General features: G+C 31.7%; 1 protein-coding gene across 1 annotated transcript; it reads left to right on the top strand.

The window, feature by feature from the left end:
* Positions 1-1,841: 1,841 nt before the first annotated feature.
* LOC127710699 (receptor-type tyrosine-protein phosphatase T-like) lies at positions 1,842-22,946 on the top strand. Its single transcript, XM_052216953.1, has 19 exons — positions 1,842-2,052; positions 2,780-2,917; positions 3,213-3,350; positions 3,954-4,097; positions 5,029-5,163; positions 5,600-5,737; positions 5,952-6,057; positions 6,603-6,652; positions 8,958-9,253; positions 12,046-12,133; positions 12,451-12,518; positions 13,145-13,181; positions 14,691-14,788; positions 15,562-15,693; positions 16,073-16,218; positions 16,612-16,747; positions 18,052-18,201; positions 19,131-19,230; positions 22,885-22,946. The coding sequence occupies exons 1-19, from the start codon at positions 1,842-1,844 to the stop codon at positions 22,944-22,946; spliced, it is 2,373 nt and encodes a 790-aa protein (XP_052072913.1).
* The last annotated feature ends 2,516 nt before the right edge of the window (positions 22,947-25,462 follow it).

Genomic DNA, 25,462 nt, shown 5'->3' with positions numbered 1-25,462 from the left:
GTTGATACGAAATATTTATCAACTAGGTCTTGGTATCTTACGATGATTTTTATTAGAAAAATTAAAGACGTTCTTTGACATAACCCTGATTCATCAACTTTCTGGCCAGACACTGGTGACGTAATGCATCTTTGGATATATTTAAAAAGGCACAAAAAAAAAAAAAAAACGTACAAACTAGACCGTAAAACAAAAGTCACAAAAACAGAAAGATTGAGCAACTCAACCCCACGAAGATCCGGGTTAAAATAAAGTTTTCTGGAAGGATCAACAGTTCTCGCTCCACTAATGACACACGTTGCGTTAGACCTATCTCAACTCGTTGGTGACACATATATACGATGGTAAGGAAACAAACTGAATTATTGGTAATCTCTTAATTTAGAAATATTACCAAATTCAACAACCAGTACATGTGAAAAAGTATCCTTTTATTGATATTTTTTCAAATAACGATTTGTCGGTTTATAAATTATAAATTATTTAAACGGTTTAAACGCCCTTATTCAAAGTCGACCGAAAATAAATATTTCTATAATTTCTAGGTCCTTTTTCGTCAGATAGCTCTTCAACTGTTTCGGTCCTTATACATCTTTGGCTGTAAATATATATATATATAAACAAGTCTAAATTGAAAACAACGTTCAAACCTTTGATTGCGTTGGATAAAAACCGCAATTTTTATACGTGTGCATGCAAAACAAATTTCTTGGTAGAAGGGTCTAAATACAGCACAAACAACATTTTCCAAAAAAACCAAATGAGTGAAAAGGTATATTTTAACAAAACGCATTTGACTAGCAGGTCGAACAACTGATGTTCTTAAACCCTGCTGACTGCCATTGGCGATTGCCAAATAAACGGATCACAAGGTGTAACAAAATAGATCTTATTATTAATTTGTTACCAAACAGAAACCAATAAACTTGCGGAAAAGATAGTATACCGCAAACATGAGGTGCAAAAATTTGTACACCATATCCGGATTTCGACAATTAATGTCTCTTCAGTGATGTTAGGAATCGAAACGGTATTTGGAAGGCCATATAATTTACCTCAACTTAGGATAGACTCTTGAATTTTGAAAGAGTCAAAATAGGATGAACGGATCATATAAACCCGAAGGCAAATATAATACATCCCCAAACGAAAAAATATGAACAAGTCTAAATTGAAAACAACGTTCAAACCTATGATTGCGTTGGATAAAAACCGCAATTTTTATACGTGTGCATGCAAAACAAATTTCTTGGTAGAGGGGTCTAAATACAGCACAAACAACATTTTTCCAAAAGACCAAATGAGTGAAAAGGTAAATTTAACAAAACGCATTTGACTAGCAGGTCGAACAACTGATGTTCTTAAACCCTGCTGACTACCATTGGCGATTGCCAAATAAACGGATCACAAGGTGTAACAAAATAGATCTTATTATTAATTTATTACCAAACAGAAACCAATAAACTTTCGGAAAAGATGGTATACCGCGAACATGAGGTGCAAAAATTTGTACACCATATCCGGATTTCGACAATTAATGTCTCTTCAGTGATGTTAGGAATCGAAACGGTATTTGGAAGGCCATATAATTTACCTCAATTTAGGATAGACTCTTGAACTTTGAAAAAGTCGACATAGGATGAACGGATCATATAAACCCGAAGGAAAATATAATACAGGTATAGGTATATATATATGTATATATATCAAAAACGTTTATTTCTTTTCCTAAATGGCTGTATGTATTTGTCCAAAACGACCTAAGTGGTCTTGTGAATTACATGTTAAAGTTTATTTGATATTTGAGAATAAACTACATTTAATTGATATGTATTTACTTTATGAACACAGGGTCTGCACAATTGAATGCTGGCACTTATTCAGTATATTGTACAAACACAAGTGACGACTGGACAGACGCGAAAGTATTATACCACGGCCTTCGTCCGACGGAAGATATTCACGTATCTGCTGTATGCAGATATGTTATCTATGTACCACCTACTATAAGTGGAAATTCCGAAGTCGATTTGTGTGAAATAGAAATTGGTGGTAAGTACTTGTCATATATCTTTATTAATCCTAGGTAATTTGACTGTTCAAACGCTTAGTTGGGTAGCCATAATTGCGGTAAACATTGAGACTACACTACCAACACTAAGCTTAAAAAAAGTAACTATAAGTAAAATTTTGCCTGATAAAAATGCATTCTTAGCGTTAATAATTTTAGGAGACCTATAAAAGGAATAAAATATCAAAGGCTTTTTAAAATGTCAAAAGATATAAATCATAATGGTCAATAGCTATGAATAGAATGCAAGAGAAGAAACTAACAACAGTACAAAAACCTCAAGGGTGAGTGTGGGTTATGGTTATATGCTGGTTAAAAATTTGAAGAACAAATATTTTATTCAGGGAGAAAGAAAAACACATGTCTAATCCAGATTTGTTCATTGAATCTAAAGTTCTTAAAATATATTCACATATCGCGCTAAAATAACAAATACATTATTTGATTATGTTGATGGTACAACCAATATATTCAGGATTAAAACCAAATACAAGAACCCCCTTCTCTTCTTTCAAGTTAAATGGTAGTTCCCTATCTTAGTTTAGTATTAACTGCATTCTTGATCAGTTCATACTTAATTGTATTCAGCAGTTCAGAGCATTTATTGTTGTTATCATTTAATGTATTGTTAGATCAGAGAAGTGTGTCTACTTCTAAATTACTAAAATTCTCATTATAACAAGTGCTTTTTTCAAATTTCTTATGTAGGTTGTCCTTTTGGAAAATATGGAGTGAACTGTGAAATGAACTGTTTAGAAAACTGCATATTAGGATCTTGTAATTTAGTTAATGGAAACTGCACACATGGTTGTGTTGATGGCTGGATTGGTGAAAGGTGCAACGAACGTAAGCATATTATATGGATCAGACAACAAATACTTGAGCTATACACCTAATTTTAGGAATGTTTTAATCATTTACTTTATAAAAATAACTGATATAAAGACAACATATAAAAAATAGGAAATGTTAAATGGGTTTGATAATAAAAACAATCTGATGTTACTCGCCAAAAAACTCGTTTAGTCTTTTAAGAACACACTTCATTGTTAGTTTTCGAAAAAAAAAAGATAGCGGAAGGAATTTTTGTAGTCAGTTTACGAGTAATTTGGGTGCCTATCATTAATTAATTTTGTTTTAGCCTGTTATGAAGGTTGGTTTGGAAAACAATGTATGCACGCATGTTCATCGCACTGTTTTTTGCCTCCTTGTTACCATGTGACAGGAGAATGTAATGAAGGATGTCAAAAAGGATGGAAAGATAATAACTGCTTTGATGGTAAGATACGTATTGTTGTATTGTAGGTATAACAGAGTGGTCCACACATCATGGATGTCTGGAAGCAACATCCTCATATTTAATCGAGACATGTTTTAACAAAAAAAATATAAAACGTTAGACATCACAGTAAAATCATAATTTTATATCCATTATTTAATTCCTATCATTAGAAGTCATAACTTTATGTTCATATATGTATGTATTATTCAACCAACATAATGCTTTGGATTAACTAAACATGCATCATCATCATCATCACCATCATCGTCATCATCATCATCGTCATCATCGTCATTATCGTCATCATCGTCGTCGTCATCATCGTCATCGACAACATCATCGTCTTCATCGTCATCGTCACCATCGTCATCGTCGTCATCGTCATTGTCATCATCAATAATTATGATTTTATATTTCGTCATCGTCATCGTCGTCATCATCATCATCATCATCATCATCATCATCATCATCATCATCATCATCATCATCATCATCATCATCATCATCATCATCATCATCATCATCATCATCATCATCATCATCATCATCAATTATAATTTTGAATTGAAATGTTCAAACAATTATGCATTGACATTTTAGAATGCAGTCATGGATATTTTGGAAGAAATTGCTCACAGTCATGTGATGGATGCATATCGAACAATTGTGACCGTTTTGACGGCTTCTGCAATGTCGGGGACAAATGTAAACCAGGGTATATAAACCACCCTAAATGTAATCAATGTATGTATTTTAAAATAAGTCTTCTGTTCCAAAAACAATTTCAAGTTTCATAAATATTTGATGGAATGTTTAAGATAATTGTAATTTTTTTTTCATAATTGTTTATCTTCTATTTAAACGCAAGAGACCAATTGTGGTATTTCTAGACTGAAGGTTAGGGAATATTTGAACTGATATCAATATTTATAAACAACGTAATGGTGATCATTATTCTTCCACGAGAGTATTTTCTGCTCAGCAATTTTCAGTTTGAATGTTTGAATCAAGGTTTCATTTCCGTATAGCAAAGTTGATGTACGATGATAGCTGAAGGTATAAAGCCATGTTTAATATTTGGATTTCAAAAATTGTATATATATTTTAAGCAAAAGGGTGCTGTGCGAACAAAATGTGAAAAAAAAGCTACTACTATCTTAGATATGCGTTTTAACTTGGAAAAAACCAAGATTCGAAACGTTATTTTGCGACAATACAATGAAATGTTAATTTGTTTGGTTATTACTCATTTAATTTATTAATTGCTATAGCTAGTAGCTAGTATTTATAGTGTGTTCTCTAGATTGATGTATTTCATAAATATAAAAAATACATGTGTTTGCCGTAAGTACTATCAAAAGTAAATTTTTATGTTTTGTTTTTGTTTTGAAATCAATAATGAATTAACAATAGAAACAAAACTGTGTATGGCCATTTCTTAGTTTGTCCACCTGTTGTTAAGATTAAAGAACAAGCTGTGCAATGTACACAAGTGTAATCCCTGTGCCATGTCAGCATTTCTGTACTTTTTGACATTTAAATATATATTCTTATTCATATTGTAGCTCTTATATTACCTAGTATTAATAAAACATTCAATATTTTAACAAAAAGATCAATTTAACAATAGATACAAAATGTGTTTAAACTCCAATACGTTCTATATAACTTCCAGCATGTGATTACTGGTTCTATGGTGAAAACTGTGCCAAAAAATGCAACTGCCTCTCTGAGCCTTGTAATAAATCTACTGGATTGTGTCCTGACGGGAAATGTGACAAAGGATGGTTTGGTGAATCTTGTAATAAAGGTTTGTCAAAGACAGTATAATACTTCTTTGTGTTTTAGTGCTTTCAAAACTTCGTATATATTTTGAAACTAGTAAGGTCAACCTGTAATTTGTTGATACACAATTTACAACACGCATTGCAAACAGTACGTAGGAATCATAAATGTATTAAAGGAAATGAGGCTGTAACTATAATCGAAAGAGCGCGGTTATTCTGTGACCGTAGCGTTAACATTAACATCTTTGACATTCCTATATTGCTGCTATGTATGTGTTGGAATGAACAAAATCATTTATATATTATCATGAATTATGTATGGAAGTGAAAAGTCTTTGAAGGAGACTTTAAATGATTTGATTCATTCCAAAAAAGAATTTGGGTTAAATATATGAATTTCTGTTCACATGTACTACTCAGTTAATTTAAAACATATTCTTCTGTTTATGTTTATTTCAGAATGCAGCGAAGGATATTACGGGTACAATTGTATCGGTTACTGTAACAACTGCTTTAACACGTCATGTGAAATATATGAAGGCAATTGTACTTATGGTTGTATTGAGAAGTTAAGTGGTCCACATTGCAAGCAAGCCGGTAATTACAGAGATGATGTTAAAATAGTTGATATATGCGTATTTATTGTATACTTGTTTTGTAAATAATTTGTAAGTACAAATCAGTATTTTTTTTAGTATAAATCAGCATTATTATTAACATTGAAATTAGTTTTGAAAGAATTATTAAATTAGTTGGCAAACGAAATCCTGAGACAATATAATTCGTTATTTACGTACTGTTATATTTATAGACTTTCAGCCGTTAGAAGAACAAGGACCTGTTACAATCGTTATAGGAGGAATTTGTGCTGCAATATTTGTGGTGATTCTTGCAATTATATGTTTTATCGTTTACAGGTACTTATTAGTTTCAGTAGTTTTCCTCTAAAAATAATATTCTCATAATTGATAGACAATACATATATTTTAAAGGGGGATTCACGGAAACATGGGAGCATACACTTATTATGTCAGAGCATCTCTAAATTAAAATCCCCATATTTTTGCCCATACTACTCTGCCATTTTATCCATTTATTTTTATTGTTCGCACATAATCAAGGTATCACTGTATTTTTATGTAAACATTATACATGATTATACAAAAAGTCATTAAAGTGATCAGTCTTATAATTTAGTATGACTGACACGCGTTTCTTTTCCATTCATTGTGACGTGTTTTAGCTTTGAAAGACAAAATTCCCAAAAGTAAAAAAAAAAAGCCAATGGGCAACTTTTCATAAGGATAGAAAAAGGCAACAGTAGTATACCGCTGTAGAACAGTCTTAATGTTTCGAATGATTTTCACATTTTGTGAACATTGAATTAACAGAAAATTAGTGCATCAATGCTATTTGATGCCTATACAAGAAATTAAAATCAATTTTCTTTTGTATATTACAGACGGTTCTTTAGATTGCAAAAACACAGAAATCATCCAACTATGAGAGAAAGTGAGTACCTATTTTTTTTTTATCTTTTTGATGTCTTTCATCGATATAATCTAGATAAGATAGAATATTTTCTTGTACTTAATACCCAATGGTTGAGATGAAAATGTATGATAAGACCACTGTTTGGTCCTTTAAGTTCTGTAATCAAATTTATTATTATTCAACCGATTGCATTATGACAATCGTCAGCTCTTCATACATGTAATGCATCAGCATGTCAAACAGCAATTTCTATTTATGCAGTAGAGCTTCATCATTATTGCATTGTGTGCAAAATGACAAAAAGCCACATCATAAGATCGTGTCATTAATATATGATTGATGAAATAGACTAAGGGGTCATTTAAAAACCAAGATTAAGTGGAAGAGTGGCAAAAACGAAGCTGGCGAAGAGACAAACAAGTCCACAAAAAACTAAATAAAAACATAAGACGGAAGATGTGGATGTGATCATGTGACTAAATGATTTTTTCGGGTGAGGCTTTTGCTCATTATGAAAACAAGGAGATGTGGTATAATGACATATGAGACAGCTATCCATCAGAGATCAAATGAAGTGGATGTTATCAATTACAGGTCACCGTACGGTCTTCAACAATGAGAAAAGAACCCATACAATATAGTTGGCTATGAAAGGCCCGACATGAAAACTGTGAAACAAATTAACGAGAAAACTACCAGCTTAATTTATAACAAAACAATTTACGAAAAACAAATATGACAGATATGAATCAACGACAACCACTGAACTACAGGCTCTTGACTTGAGACAGGCACATACAGAATGTTCACCTCCCAAACCTTGAACAATGGTGTAACAGCACACCATAAAACCAAACTAAGGTACAGCAAAATTTCCAAACCAAATCTTAGTATCTATGAACTGATGAAAGAACTTGGTTAAGGTCTTCTTAAATTTTTGTTCACGAAATCCCTTACTGAATAATTGACCAGTTATTCAAAAATTCATATCTATTTGGTTTTCCAGAATATGGGCAAAATTTCGATTTTTAGGCCAAATATGTCAATTTCTACATGTTCATGGAATCCTCAACGACCTTTCTTCACTGAATTGTCATATTCATTTATAAAAAAATACAATGTTTAGTAAGGCTTGAATAATTTAAGTATTTTTACAATTTCAGGGGCCAACAAATGTATCTTTTAAGACCATCACCTTTTTAGGAAATCTCATATTCTGTCAAATAGCCTTTGATATAAATTTATATCATTTAAATCCAAAAGTTGTTAGTAGAAATCTGGTTACATAACAATTCTTCCTAAAAACACGTGTATGGTAATTTATTTGACCTTCACATGGGACATTCGACGAGTTCATGTTATTTTAGATTTATCAATCAAACAAAAAGTTCATATTTGAAAGGTTGGAGGTTAAGTTATTTGATTATCATTCAAACAATTTTCTTTGTGCAAGGTACAATTTTTATATACTATTATGGGATAAAATTCCTCAGACTTTACAGATCATGCGTTTGCTTCCTTGAAACATGCATATCTTAAAGATAAATATCGAAATATATTTTACGCACGTTTACTTAATGAAAAATAATTATGTGTGTCTTAAAAAACCCGCATTTGTCAGTATTATAACGCTGTTACACTACTAAGTCTACCCAAACGAAACAAGTCAGTAAATGAAGTAAGCATATGGCCGATCTGCCTTTTATGTAACATGAAAAATTAGTTTGATCGTTTTAGATCCGAACTCGTTTTAGATCCGAATTCGTATACCCCTAAAAAACTTGCCAGACAATAGTTGCATATAGCTGCAGTAAAAATATAAATTTTTACATTAACAATGTAATGAAATAAGTCACAAACCTCGTCCTTCTTAATCTGTTATTTCTTAGATCTATTTGATTTTTTTAAAGGAATGAATTATTCACGAATGCACAAAAAATGAAGTACACACAAGTTTTCAAGCTGAATTTATGCTTTCTTACCATTATTCTCTTCCAAAAAAAAGGAAATAAGCAGTATGGTATATATGAATTTGCACAGAAACTAGAGAACGTACGCAACTCGCATACCTATGAACATATATGATTAAGCAGTAAACATATAGTCTATAATTTGTTTCATAGAAAAGTAAATACAAATTTGTGAGCTACAAAGCTTAAAAAAATTAGATTAGTGAATGCGGCGACGTTAAACGAAAATACAATACCTGCGAACAAATAACATAACATTGTTTGGATGTAATTATAAAGAATCTTTTTCATTCATTGATTGAAGAAATGTGTCTCTAAACAAACTTCTTCCTATATTGTTTCTCAATTTTCAGATACAAAGACTCGTTCAGCTACAACTGATCAAAGTGTAATGTATGAAAACGTGAAAGGCGACTTTACAAGTTCAGAAAATATACGACTATCGTTTGAAGAAAAGCACGATGGAAAAATCCAAACATTTGATATAAGTTCTAATGATTTGCCAGATGAAGAGGAAGAGGGGAATGTCAATGTATATGGCAATGTTATTTCGGAAGATGATATATGTCAGTACAAAATTCAAATTGAGGACCTGTCAAACGTGATAAATGAAAAGCGTAAAGACAATGGCTTTGAAAATGAATATGGGGTTGGTAGAACACATGTTCTCTTGTTGAATTCACGACTCCATTAGTCAATATTAAACTTTGTACAAATTGTAATTTGTACCAGCACTTTTTGGATAAATTATAATTTGTACAAAATCCAAACACAAGTTATAATTTGTACAAGTTTTTTGGACGAATTATAATTTGTACAAAATGATAACGTGTACACAACGTGTGTCTTAATACACATATACGTACATTTAGGCCAAAATGATTTTTTTGCAAATTTAATACCCAGCTCAGAATTTGCATTGATATATCGTGTTGCTCAGTCTTTTGTTCTGCTTTTGTGTATTGTAAGCTAATATTTATCGTTTGTTCTTTGCAATTATCTTGTCGGTCTCCTTTGTCTTGTGAATTTTATTCTCCCATTGATTACTCCCACTTCCCTATTAAAGGGACATCGTGTAAGTAGTTAAGACGACATGGGTGGGTATTCATTATAACAGGATATACCTGGTTTATATATAATTGTCACAACCAGCGATATAACACAAAAAGCATGCAAATGAAACGAACAAACTCCTTTATTGGAGATACAAACATAGGCCCGGAAAGGTAAGTATGTGCCACCCATCGCTTTGTTTCAGGACAATTAAAGTTCTGTTGATTTGTATCATTTTGTTGGTAAGTCATAAAGTATGAAACGTTTTGATATATCTGATTTTAAATTAATTAAATGAAGCTAGACGACCTTAATTTAACCATCAACAATCATATGTTTAGAATGGAAGGAGTTCCTGGTCAACTTTCAACCGGCCTTATTATATTAAAAATTAAAATTAGGTGCTTTTTTTAGCTATGATATATCTTAAGTCTTAAACGAGTAACTTAAGTTGAGGGACTACGGTGACAAATACTGAAACTGATATATTATTCGTTGTTATTTATGACACCTGTATTCCATAACATAAAGTCAGCCAAATCTTATTGGCGTCAATAAAATGTTTTACAAGGTGACATAACTTATTATGTTTAGAAATATGTTTCCTTGTAAACACAACTCTCTAGGAAGGGAGGACTATATATTCAGGGAGACATATATAGTAGGTGGTGATTAAATTATCCTACATATCAGTACTAGTAATGTTCCCAGTTTTTTTTAAGAATTTGGGATTGATGGCAGATCGTTCGTAGTTTCTGTAATTTGCCTTTACAACAGTTTATGAACTTTGAGACGATTTAGAGCTTGACATATTGTCTAAAAACATGCTTGTGTTGAACTTGTGTTAACCTCAAAATGTATTTTGATGATTGTGGTCGTCGGATTGATGTCTTTCGAGATATATCCCACATAATTTTATTCATATTCACGTATGGAAGTTTCAATGCAATCCTTTGTTCTTGGGGAGCCTCCCTGTCGTATTTCTGGTAAAAGTCGAGGTATTAAAGGGAACTGGTTTTGTTTTATCCTTTTAATTCGAGTTCAATTGCATATATGCCAAAATTAAAGAACTACACTTTTGGAATGTGTGAGTGAAAATATCTAATCTTTATAGCGAAATGTAATGTTCTGGTATTATACTAGTTTCTTTTTATTTTGTTTGAGATACATTATCTTTGATTTACACTAAGCCGCATCATCCTCAAAAAATCATACTAGTTTGATACTTATTAGTTGTCGCCTCCAAAATGGTTGCTGCAATATTGTGAATTTACGGACATTTTTAGTATATCTTAGTATACTTCGAATTTAAGGAGATTTATAGGATGACTTGGTATACTTCGAATGACGTCCTCCAAATAAATATATGACGCATTTAAATAGTCATAATATACAATACGTGATCGAGTATCGACAAGTATCCCAAGCACAAGACCTTATGGTTTATTTTTAAATAGGATCGACTGTGATAACTGCTTAAAATATATGAATATTCGTAGGGGAAAATTTACCTACTGATACTTTTAAGATATCTCAGAGAGCTTCTTAGAATATAACGTATCTCAATCTCCCCAAAAGAGACAGTCGGATTTAGAGTTATGAGTACTCGTTTAAACCTATCAAGACAACGCAGTTATACATTATACACATCATTAAATAAAGGCAACAGTAGTATACCGCTGTTCGAAATTCATAAATCGATTGAGAAAAAACAAATCCGGGTTACAAACTAAATCTGAGGGAAACACATCAATATAATAGAACAAAGACACAACGGAAACACTAAAATGCAACACACACAGAAACGAACTATAAGATAACAATAGCCATTTTTCTGACTTGGTACAGAACATATTAAGAAAAAACAGTAAATTTATAAAATATAAAAATGACCATATAATTGATATACATGTTAACACCGAAGTGGTGACTAACTACAGAATAAAAACGAATACGTAAAACAACCTAGATCAGCACATAAAAAACAGCACAACAGAACAACCCAATGTATGTCAGCCGAATAGATCGACGCACAAAAGTGACGTCACAGGTAAATTTCTAAAAATTTCCAAAAAATAGGATAGAGTTCAAGATTAGGTTTGTGATACTGATATTACATTATTTAATAACAATGAAAATTATAATACTTATTAATATAAAATTGTGTTAGTAATTAGATAATTAATTGTATTATTTATCATAAAACCTTTTTCAGCATAGTATTATTAAATTTAATGAATAACTAATTCCTACCTAACCATTTGACGATTATTGAATTGAATTGAATTGATGTTAAGCTCTAGAATATAATTAAAATGTACAGAATGGGACATTTAAACTGGCATATACTTGATTAATAAGTAAAACGGGGTATAATATATTTTACAGATGTTCCCAAAAGGTCTAATTCATGCTCATGTTGAGGGATCAAAAGAAGAAAATAAAGCTAAAAATAGATTTTTGTCGACATGGCCATGTAAGTGAAAAATATTAATTACGAAGATTTATGTAGGAAAATACCATGTTCAAATTTATAGTAGTTTATTCATTTGTGTACTTGGAAATCATATCCATGGTTTTAAATAACAGTTACCATGGAAAAATGAAAAAGACTTGAGAAAGCTTTAACGGTCGAACTTTGACATCTACACTCTATTGATACATATCATTATGAATTAATAATTTGTGTTTTAGATTGAATTAGTATTGTTGGTCCCATACACAAAATATATATAATTTATGCTAGAAAATAAATGTGTATCAACATAACGACAAACCATGATTTCATTACAGATGACCACTCCAGAGTAGTTTTGAAAGGAGATACAAAATCGGATTACATAAATGCAAATTACATCGACGTAAGTTCCTAATTGTATCTATATATACAGGTTGGAATAACAATGTAGATGTTATAACATAAAGTGCATGTAACATACCTTTGAATTTATAAAACATATATATTAAATAGTTTAAAATCAATAACAAATAAAAAATAATTAAAAATAACAGTATTAAAGACCAAAAATGAAATAAAAAAAAAAAAAAAAACATATCATGCATGTCTGTAACCGAGTAAAGTTCATATTAATTTTTGTATCTAGAGGAAGTTCATATAAACTATCATCAATTGCTTTGGGTAAGTTTACCCCTCGGGCCACCCCCAATCCCCCCAAACAAATAGGCCAAAAGCCTAATATATGGAAATTAGCAATCATGGTACTTTAGGTTCAGTGATATTTATCTGTCAATGTTATGACTTGTAGGTTCAGTAATATTTATCTGTCAATGTTATGACTTGTCAATGTTGATTATTTATGTTATGATAATATTTACCTTTTCTAAATAATCATTTATTAAGCGTTACCTTTTTAAAACTAATTAGTCACGAAGCGTTACCTTCTTAAAATGATTAGATATGAAGCGTTACCTTTTTAAAAATAATCTGTATGAAACAATAACAGATTTAAATATATCTAAATTGCAGAGCTATAATAAAGAAAAGGCGTACATTGCCACACAAGGTTTGTATATCAAATTAACAAAAAAAAATGGTTTTATCTCATATAACATGTATAAAGGAAGATACCAGTTTTTGTTGTACTTTGTTTCAGACTAGTATTATCACAATTGTTATGCCCCACCTAGGGGCATTATGTTTTTCGGTCTGTGCGTCCGTTCGGACGTCCGTCCGTTCGTCCGTTCGTTCGTTCGTTCGTCCGTCCGTCTGTCCCGCTTCAGTTTAAAGTTTTAAGTTAAAGTTTTTGGTCAAGGTAATTTTTGATGAAGTTGAAGTCCAATCAACTTGAAACTTAGTACATATGTTCCCTATGATATGATTTGTTTTAGAAAATGATAGTGCGAGTGGGGCATCTGTGTACTATGGACACATTCTTGTTTTTTTATAGTCATTATAATAATCATAAATTGATTCAAATCACGTTCTCAAAATTGTAGTTATATTTTCTATTTGATAAATTGCAATCATTCTCATAAATGGAACGTTAATTGAGCCAGTAAATGGCTGAAATGTATTTGTTATAGTTTTTGCAATGACGCAAAGCCGTGGTATGAATTGTACTGCCTAATTTCATATGAATTACAGTCGTTACTTTTCGTATCAATCCCTTTTGTCATTACGAACAGTGTCAAAATAGTATACAGAAAACAAAACAAAAACAAAAAGTTTGTAAAACCTACTAAACGCACACACCAATGGCGTTCGAATCAAAGCAACCAGAAAATCAAATTAAATTCCAAAACAATATAAAAAGTATAACCGAGAATAATGGCAATAGATGAAATCAAGCTTAAAAAATTAATCTGCTACAAGAGTCATTACACACTCTCTTTCTATGTCTGTTATAATATTATATATCATAATCACATGACCATACATGTAGATGACATTTACCATTACCCGAATTCATTTTCTGAAAATGGTTCTTTCCCTTTACTCACCAAAATCTGAGTGAAAAGAATGTATCCTAGTGTGTTAAACAAGATGTTGCAATACTAGTTTTCAAAATCAGTAAAATTGCTTTTCAGTAAACTACATTGTAAATCTAAATTGTTTTCTTTTATCAGTTAATGACTTTTAATTCGAGAAGCTGAAAGTTCGGATACATACTTCATATTTCACATTTGGATTATTCTTATTTAGAGGTTAGTTTGTCATGTGACTGTATGCATATATAGAATTAGAAAAAAACATCAACAGGGATGTTTTTTATTGCATGCAGAGCAATTTGCCATTCCATGCTAAACAGTTTTAGATGCAGACCAAATTGATGCATGCTTACACCGAATTAAGAATGTACAGTTATTCTGCCAGCGAGTCTTAAACAGTTTCAGATGATGGCTGTTTATGTATGTTGTTCAGTTAACAATACACGAATAGAGAATAACTTACAAACCTTGTCCAGTCATATCATGCATATTGATAATGTTTAAAAAGAAAACAGAATACACATTGAACGACTGGTGCAAATGTCCTTCATGGTCTATTTCGCTTGTTTATTTTATGATTTCAGGTCCAAAAAAAAATACAGTGAGAGATTTCTGGCATATGATATGGCAGGAAAATGTTGGCAAAATAGTGATGGTCACCCAACTGGAGGAAGAAGGAAAAGTATATGACATCATTAAAATGTTGAATATTTGAGTTTTAAAGTCCATTCAGAGGATTAAAAACAAAATTTTACTTTCTTGTTAATTTTAGATAATTTTGAAGTAGTAAAAATGGAGTAGCACGCAATGTAGATCAAAGTTTGCCGCGTTAAGGTTTTGACTTTACTTCCATGATCAGTGAGAAAAAACAAAACAATATGAAAGTATTGTCAAACAGGGAATTGCTGCCTGGCAAACCTGAAAATTGCTTACATTGAACAACTAATTACTGTTATGAATAACAAATTAGTTCTAACCAAAATCTGGAAACTTTCGTTGTTTTGGTATCGACTCTTTGAATGGAATCATTTATTGACCTTACGCAGACATTTCTTGAGAACGAAGTTTGAGAAAAATGACTGTTTTCCTGAATATAAATACAAGTCATTGGTTTGAGGGACTAGACATTACGTTTCGGCCGTAAGTGATTGATTTTAACAAAATCTGTACTGTTCTATCCTCAATTGGGATGCCAAAACTTTGAATATTATTTTAATAAACGTGTACATGTCAGAAACACACATGCTACCTTAACGTTTTTGTTAGGTTTGGCAGCGACACTTGTCATTGTCAATAACTTAAGACCATGAATATATATCTAAATGTGGATTATATTGTTGAGCTAACGGCTGTCTTAACGACATGCATATGCCTTTTTAGTCATATGATAACGATTTATCTTTATTTAAAACAAACAGTATCACTAAATGAACATATCTTACTGTACCTTTGCAGAAAAAATGTGACCAGTATTGGCCACAGACAACTAACAAGCCATTGATAGTAGACAAAATTATATTAACCATGGATGTAGAAAAGGAACACTCTGTATACATGTACAGGCTGATAAAAGTTAGACACAAATTGGTAATTTACACTTTGTTTTGATTAGTGTCAATTTTGTAATGCTGATACGCAGGCAATTGTTAAACATCGTGTATGTCTATGAGAAACCAGCTTAAATATACGCCTTTACTACAACCACTATATCATAGTTAACTAAACAAGAACTCTCTATCAAAATTACTTTCACTTTTTTGTACCATAAAGTGTATACAAATTCTTCGATCGGTTTTTGACAACATGCCAGTAAACAGAGCCCTAGTGGTAGTTTTTGTCATCATCTGTTAACGTTTAAAGGAGTTAAGCTGTCTACAAAAAGTCAGTGCAGTACATATGTTGACAATAGAATGACGTAGTGCTTTCACAGTCAAGCATTTCAATAATTTGCTTTTTTCTTCTACAGGAAAAACACGAACGAAAGGTTCATCATTTTCACTTTACACAATGGCCTGATCATGGTGTTCCAGACAGTATAAAGCTGGTGAATTTCTATAGAGCAGTCACGAATATGAGCTGTGATCAGCCTGGACCACTTCTCGTACACTGCAGGTAATTTAATATCTATATGAGGTAATTGCTGTGTACATAAAATCAAAAAAACAAATGCAAAGGACATACATGAACTGATACCATATTTAAAACAGCACATGCCATGTTTAATAGTTAAATTCAAAAACAGCTACAAAATTTCGAACTGAGAAAATATAGCGAATCCTTGATAATTATTATTATTTCATTTTTTCAGCCGTTGCTTTTCCGAAGAATCCAACAAGAAAGCGTAGCTGAATAGTGTGTTAAAAAAAGAAATACTAATGCCAATTAATCAGCTTGAAAGGTACCAAAGAAGTCGCACAATATATGTTATACTGTTGGTTTACTTGCAATATAATCGTAGAAAAACCAATTCTAATCATTGAATATGTTTCTGAAATGATTTTTTAGTGCAGGCATAGGCAGAACGGGTACATTTATTGCAATAGATTCCTTATACGAACATGGAAAATCAGTTGGTTATATTGATGTCAAGGAATATGTGAAGATTATGCGGAAGGACAGAATGAATATGATTCAAACATTTGTAAGTTGAATACGATATTTAATAGTTAAATCTTTAGTAAAGATACGATACAATATAGAAATAAAAAATTAAACTTTCCAGTTTAAAATACAACGTAATCCTTTATTTATTACATAGTTGTTGCAGTACATTCATAACTTAAATTTTTATTAGTTCATTAACCGTTTTAGCAACTTAACATATCAATAATGAAACAATGCCTGATTTTTTTTTATTTGAAACCACTCGGTCAATTATGACGACTGGATAAACTTTTATGCCAAAGAAAAAAATAATGCAATAATTATCTATTTGGAAATATAAAAAGTCAATAAATGTATGGTCGGCTGTCCAAATAACTATCCATCAAATAAAGCTAATATAGTAAGCATAAACGGGAAATGTATGACCAATAACTTACTACCTCGGCCTAAGATAAATGAATGGATGATAAATACGAATGACAAGGTATTTAATTCACAAGTTGTTATACTAAAACAACACAACACACTACAAAAACTACATTAAAAGTCCAAGTTACTATATACAGATAGAAATATTGAAACGAAAGTTGATGCCTACACATGCAAGTATTGCTTATCAATGAAAACCATGAAATTTGTAATAAAGTTTTGATCGTAAACAGCGATTTTGGGGACAAAAACATCCCCAAAATCATGGATAAATCAGTTTGTTTTAATCGTGTGAATCATTGGGAAACAGTGGGTTTTGATTGATTGTTGTATTTAATTTATGAAATGCACAATTGGAAGGTAATAACTCACGTTAATAATTTCAAACCGCTGGGAATACCGTTGTCTGACTGTATATGTAATATGTTAGATTGAAGATATTTTTCTGATACCTGTAGTGCTATACGTATTGTTTCTGATCGTATCAGTAGCACAGTAGTCAGCACTTTTGTGTTGAGATGAAATATCATTGATGTGTTTATTTTCTGTAATCTACTTTCTGCATAATCTGTCGAAACATTAGGATTTTTCTACCCAGTAATAGATTACCTAAGCCGTATTTGGCACAACATTTTCGAAATTTTCCATTTGTTATGCTTTTCGGCTTGGTTTTTGATTTGCCCTTCCAACTATGAAAGCAACAGATCAATCTAATGTAGACGAAAGGCAAGTCATGTGTACTTGAAATTCGTGTCTGGTATCTTTGTATGTTTTTATCAAAATTCTAGTTTATACTAACAGTTTAAATATTGGTTATCAAATCATAGTGTCTTACAATTACATGATTGTTCGTCACAATACTAGTTGAGGACTCATATCTATTGCTTTCAAATTTTAGTTTTATATTTGTAGGAACAATACGAGGCTGTCTTTGAAACATTGCAAGAATTGTTTACCGTGCCAGATACATCTATTCCAGTATATGATTTCTGTAGTTACGTTCAAGAACAAGAAAATAACAAAGTTCCACAAAATCAAAAGACATACCGATTAGAGTTTCAGGTATATACAGTTGAAATAACCATAATCAATTGCCACTAACAAAAATATAGAAAGACAAGAAAGAACAGAAAAAAAATTGAGAATAAAACAGTGATAGACTGGTATTAGCAAAATTAATTACTGACTGCCGTTCAATGGCAACCGAAACTACGTGTCTAAAAATCTTGTGTGCTTTAATTTTGTGTAAAAGATAACCTTCAGAATAGTTTCTGTGTAAAAGTACTGTGAGTGGAATGTTTTGTTTAATCTTTTTGCTTTATGTTTTGTTTTGCGTTGTTTTTTATGCTTTTTAGAATAATGATATATTTGCAAAAATGTCAAGCATAGTACTAGTAAACGAAAACACTGAAAATTTTTCTCAACACAAATATGTGGGTGCAAAAGTCATACTCAAGATGATGCAAAATTAGTATACATATAATCGTTAAAATCTACGTACAAAAGTATCAATATCTTTGTTCTTGATAAGAAGAATACAAACATTGATAATTCTGTAGTTTTAAAAGAGGAAACAATTCGCAAATAAGCCACAAGAAGTAAGGGAGATTAGGGCAATACGACATTAAGGTATCAACCCAATGACACAGAAAACCTGAAAATAATCGGATTTTCTATATTCGAGACGACATAGATACATGTAGGTGTAGAGATTGTTGATATTAATATTATAAAATTGAGAATGAAAACGGTGAATTTGGCAAAGAGACGACAACCCCACCAAAGAGCAGAAAACAGCACAAGGCCACAAATGGGTCTTCAGCGAGAAAATCTCGCACCCGGAGACGGGCCTCAGCTGGCCCCTAAACAATAATGTACATTTTATGTATGCATATATAAAGTATACATATTTATACATACAATTTTGTGTCATATGTTTTTTTAATCATTGTATGTTAATGGAAAACACTACACCATACTTGTTTTAATAGAGGTTGCAAAGTCTTCGTTCCTCATACTCTGCTGACAATTTCACATCTGCAAGACTCGAAGAGAACATTTCAAAGAATGCAGTAAATTCTATTTTACCACGTAAGTGTATGGAATATATATCATGTTTTATTATTTACCTTATAGACGTGTATATTTTCATTTATTTTATATTTTTTTTAACACGGTTGTGCAATGTAGTCAGAGAAAATTTTGTTAAGAAAACAATATATGCAGTTTACACAGGAGGCATATCAGCACCACAAGATATCTAGTGTGTAAATACATGGTTTTAAATTTTTTTAATGAAAGCATATAGTAATCTGACGCTTTATATCTTGCTGTCATTTTCTAATAAATAATAATAATCATTCTACTTACATGATTTTGAAAGTAAACAAGAGCGCAAGTACTACCTGTTTAGAATCGTTTAAACAAATGTGCTGCTAAAAACGTGGTTTTAGTGGTAATAATTGGTTGCAATCTCCTTTGGATAATTTAAGATTGCTAAATATTATCTTTTTTTCAAAACGTCAGCAACATCATCAATAATAGAATTACAGTTAAAAATATGTATTAAATTATAAAGCTCCAGCCTCCTTGATTGCCTGTTTAATATCATTTAAAAACGAAGGACCACAACAAAGACGCGACCAAAAGTTGATTCACTGACTTAACCGATACTTTTCAAATTAACGACTGTCGTAAATCATTGTGGAACATTTGGCAAATCCGCTCCCGATTGGTAAATAAATTATTGTTAACGTGTTAGATTATGGATTGAATTAAATGATAACTGTATTGTATTTGAAGCATTGCGGAAGTCCATCTTTAGTTTTAGTATCGCAAATTGAGTTTACCTGGCGACGCGCAGCAAAGACACATAAACGGATATTTGCGACAGTTAATCTACCGATGGACATCGTCAAAGCTTAAAAATTAATAAAATACAGTTATCTCTATTCTAATGCAAAATAAATACATAATTCAATTTAAGTCATTATTTCAGTGTAAAATGTTCATTAAACGAAAATTCCGCGAATTGATGTTATCTTCTTTGGCCCTAAACTAGGTGACGTCAAAGGTATGCTTCCGGCGTCAAACGTAAACACCGGGCGTTTTCTGGCTTCCTGACCGCCTCAGAATGTAATATAACTTGATAAAAAGAAGATTTCAAGGTGCACAATGTGAGTTTTTTTGGAGAAATCACATGTCAATACATTCCGGAATTTAAAATGTCGGCTTCCTTAGTAACAGATGAGGAGATAGAGAATTTTACGCTTACGGTCATCCAACATATCCAGAAATCAACGCCGCTTTGTTTTTTTGAATATTATACTAAAGAAATCGGATACGGGTCACGGAAATTATATTGAAATGATAGGGAATTTTGAAAAAAAATGTCTGTTTTAACTTTAATTTTTAATGATAGACAGGTTGCGGGGACAGAAAATAAATATACACAACAAAATACACCATTTAAACAAAACATAATGACTGTCGTTGCAAAAATCAAGGTTCCTGAGCTATTTTAAAAATCGAAGCAAGAGGCTTTTAACATTGCAGTATAAAATACAGGCTGAAATGGCTGAAACGTCAAATTTGCAAACTTCGTGTTGAAAATTGGCTAACAAGGTCATTACAAAAACAGGTTGCGGGGATGAAACTTGAAACTTGAATGTCCAAAAAATAAGCAAGTCCAAACCTTGTATGTGTAGTCGTTGAACTCTAGGTTCCCACGTAAAGTTAAAATGCCCCTATTTCAAAAAGAATAAACTCACGAAAACACGAAAAATTCACTAAATTCGCGTTCATTGTTTTGATTCTGACCGTCTGGCAACTTTACGGAAATATCAGAGTGATTATAAACAAGGACTCTGTGACGGGCAACTTATAATATCCGTGTTTTAAAGATTTTAATGATATCAAGCCAGTCCAGTTCAAACTATTATCACGTGGTCCAATTCTCATTTTCATATTATGAATATTAATTAGCAAAAGTACTACTAAGTTCTGGCTATGATCAGAACCATAATTGCATTAGAATTAGGATCGCTCGCTCAAAATGATTATAAGCAATCTGTTTGTCAAGAGCCTGATCGTTTATCATATGTTATTTTTCGTCTCTCTTTTAGACTTTTTAAGACTGTTTGCCTTGCAGATTTTTAGTAACGACATTTTGAATAAATGAACATATTAATGAATATTTTTGTTGAATTGGATAGGAATAGAAATTTAGCCTAGCAACAGGCCACCTTCCGACCCCTCATAGATTCGTTGCAAAAAGTGAAATAACAAAACAACCGAACTCAAAGGAAGATTCAAAACGGAAAGTCTCTTATCAAATGACAAAATCAAAAGCACAAAGACATCAAAAGGATGGAAAACAACTGTCATATTCCAGATAGTTCTTAACGACCAAAAAGCGTTGCATTCTCTCTACCCAGTCATCGGATTTACCGTCCTCATTCTGACCGGACGCTTTTACAGTTTGATAAGAGGCCATAAATCCAATGCTTAGTGCTGACAGAATGCTATTTTGTCTGCAAGCAAAATGAATAAACTCATTGGCGGGTGCCACAAAAATGCGAAACGCCGATCTCAGCAATTATGCAATTTGATGACGAGAAATATATTTCGGAAACTTACAAATTTGATTCCTTCAAGTCTTAATCCGTATATCGAGACATGCTTCCACAGACATGTTTTGTAATACATCTGTTGCGAGAAATTTATTGGAAAAAGTATGACAAAAATTCTCCAACGTAATTGCAAAAAGTGGTAAGTCCATAAAAACTGACAAACTTTAGACAATATCAACCAACTAAACGAATGGAATACAAATGTCATTTTGCTGACTTGATTTAATAATTGATGCAGATATATTGAAAAATATGCTATAATATCCCATAGATGTAGGTTTACGCACATTTTATTGTTTATTTAAAATCGAAAATAAAATAGATATCATGTGATAAAAAAGTTTTAAATCCTGCATAAAGACATAGCATGTATACAAAATGCCTCAAGTAGACAAAACATCACGAATGTGGATACAGCGTTTTTATTTTTTGGTGCTATGTATCATAAATAGGGACGAGTGAATGTTCTTATGTAACGTCTTAAACTATTGATTTGGGATTATGTTTTAAACATATTCCTGTTTTGGTTTTTTTCAGTTTTTACAAGACTGCTCAGATCATTTTCATTTGCATTGTAGATGATGACTATAGGCCATATCTCATGTCCTTTGGTAAGAACAAAACCAATTACATAAATGCAGTTATAATACCAGTAAGTGCAAAGTTATCAGTATTTATTTTCCATGCAATATGTGTTCCGGTCATATAAGTTGGTCTCATTAAACAAGTTTACAGAACGAATTAAGTAAAGCTTGTGAAATAGTTATTTCTAAGTGTAACCCGTTTGTAGACTACCACTCACTTTCTAATCGACCTGTGATGAATATGTGTATCACATGTATCATTGTGAATCATACAACATTCCCGTGTTGGTGTATTTAAAAAGTATATAAAGTTTTACGTGAACATGTAAAACATTTGGTTTCCGAATACGTGCATGCAAGTAGTCCTTTGAAAAAGTATCTATGCAAAAAATAATGGTTCTGAAGTATATGAATACGTAATCATCTTTAATGCATAATGTGATACTGCACTAATTTCGACAACATTATTTTCTTCAAAAGCATATTATTGTAGTAATTTTATGTAAATATATAAATCTTATTATTTTTAGGGATACTCAGTACAAGGAGCCTTTTTGGTTACCCAATGTCCATTAAAAGAAACTGTGGTTGATTTCTGGACAATGGTGTATGATCACGACTCCAGTATTGTTGTTTTATTGGATACACTTAATGAAGTGAGGCAATTACGAACAATTTAATTATTTCTTTTGACAACACGATCATGACTGTATGCATAAATCTAACTGTTGGTGGCATAATAGCTGACAGTCATCTGGTAATATTGACCTGTAAAATGAAAAGAGCAACAGTACTTCAAACATATCAGACGGCTTTAATTTTATTGACGATAAGCTTTACATTTTCAAAAACATTAAGATGATCAAACTTTAAGGATAAATGAATCAAACATGAAATGAGTCACCAATACATGCGGGAAAGTACATACCTTGAATTTCAGAATTCAGAATGATACATGAAAAACTTGGACGCGCCTATTTCTAGCCACGTAAAATACATGTTCCGTATATTGTCATCGGAGTTCTTGAATAAGAATGACGGAACAGAAAGAAGATCAACATTGTTAATTTATGTCACCACTAAGTCTATAAGTCAAAATAATAAATAACGTGTCTAGCATTTAAAACTGTTTATGTTTAAAAAAAAAACGGTTTACAATACCTATTTTGTAGCATGCATCAACAACTAATCGAATCTCGATAGTTACAACGACATGTAAATCTTATCAATATAATATATATTCACTAAACATTTGTACCATTGTCATACATTTTTAGAATGGGATGTATTCAGGCAGTTTTATTCGTAACTATCAGTATATATAAAAGTAAATAGCTTGAAATAACACCCGGTTTTTGGTTCTGTTCGCGTTGCTCAGTCCATCGTTTTCTATGTTGTGTTTTGGTGACTGTTGTTTGTCGTTTTGTCTTTTTTCGTTTTTGCAATGGCGTTGTCTGTGTGTATACAGCTTTCAGTTGGAATGCTAATTTCCTTATGTGTCTTCCGCCTCTCTTTTATTGATGCCAATTTAATTCTATATTTATCATATGATCTATTTAGCTAACCGAATGTTGTTATGATTTTGCATTAAAAATGCATTACGTCTGATTGTTTCAAAACATATACGTTACGGTATACATATTCATGACTTCCAACATATGCAACATATGTATTATATGTGGTACGTATACTACTTCCAGAATATGCAAAGCCCGGTCTGCATGCGCCGCTATTACAGACAGGTTGTACAAAATGAATTTAGACTGGAAATTTATTGCGTTTTGTCTGTTACTTAAAACACAAAAGTAAAAGTTTACTGATAAACATGTACACCGAACACAATATAAAATATTGAAATCGGCGAAAATGTATATCCTATAGGCTATAATCTTCAATATCATTTCTATATGAAAATTTAAAAAGTACATAACTGCTAGCTGTGATAATAAGTTTAGGCTGAAAACAAATTAACGTTTTATTTATATTTGGAGGTATTCGTGTTTGTTGCAGATCTTTCATAGTTTCAGTTTAAATGCAGCTACAACGTTATTGATACACTAGGGACAATTCAGACATGTTTTGTCTATAAAGACGTATGTTGACCTCTTGACGTCTACTTGTTATTTGTGGCGTTGGTTAGCCTTTATCAATTACGTATAGCTAATTCTCATTATACACCCGCTTTAAAAAGTGGGGATATACTGTTTTACCTCTCTCTGTCCGTCCATCCGTCAGTCCATCCGTCCGTTCGTCCATCCGTCCCATGAATAGTTTTCGTCGCATTTATCTCAGGAACTACATCATAAGGATTTCTGAAATTTGGTTTAAGGATTTATATAAGTCAGCAGTTTCACTTGTTTTAATTTTAAATCTTTAAGAATAGATAAAAATAAATCCTGATAGGTTATGATATTTTTCAAAATTGTTCAAATGATGTTTTTGGCGATAAATATTTCAGGTCATAATTCAACATATTATTTTCTACATTATTAAGGACAAAACGGACCGTTCGTTTTGTCTTCAGTGTATAGTGTGTAATTGTAAACTTACTGCTTCCGTAACATTGTAATGTAGTTGGTACACGTTAGTACATGTACATGGTATATCCTCATGCTTATTTTTTGTTTGTCGGTTGACTTTGGAATCTAAAGCCACATTACAGACGGGTCACGATAAATATTATTATATAATGATAACAAGATTAATTAAACGCTTATCTTAAACATAATCACGAAAAAATAATTATATATTAGCCTGTCACGTGTAGTGTGTCATCTGGTGTTCACTGCGTCTAAATATTCATTTTTAAAAGTCCACAGTTAATTACTTTAAATATATTGAAAAGATGTGACCACATAAATATATGAATCAAGTAAATAAAATAGTACTCAATACTTACATCCCAGTTCCTTTGTTCTACCAGGGGTGATCTGAGTCACATTTTGGCGTGAATGACAAATCCACAATAAAACTTAGAATTACTTATACGGAAAAGACTTACTATCAAAATTTATGTAGTAAAAATCCAGTGTCTATGCTGGGATTCGAACTCAAGACCTGTAGCATATAGACCATCGATCCATACCCCTACACCAGGACGACTGGATA

This window comes from Mytilus californianus, unplaced genomic scaffold, assembly GCF_021869535.1.
Source record: "Mytilus californianus isolate M0D057914Y unplaced genomic scaffold, xbMytCali1.0.p SCAF_1, whole genome shotgun sequence".
NCBI classification, from domain to species: domain Eukaryota; kingdom Metazoa; phylum Mollusca; class Bivalvia; order Mytilida; family Mytilidae; genus Mytilus; species Mytilus californianus.
This window is presented reverse-complemented; position numbering and strand designations above follow the sequence as displayed.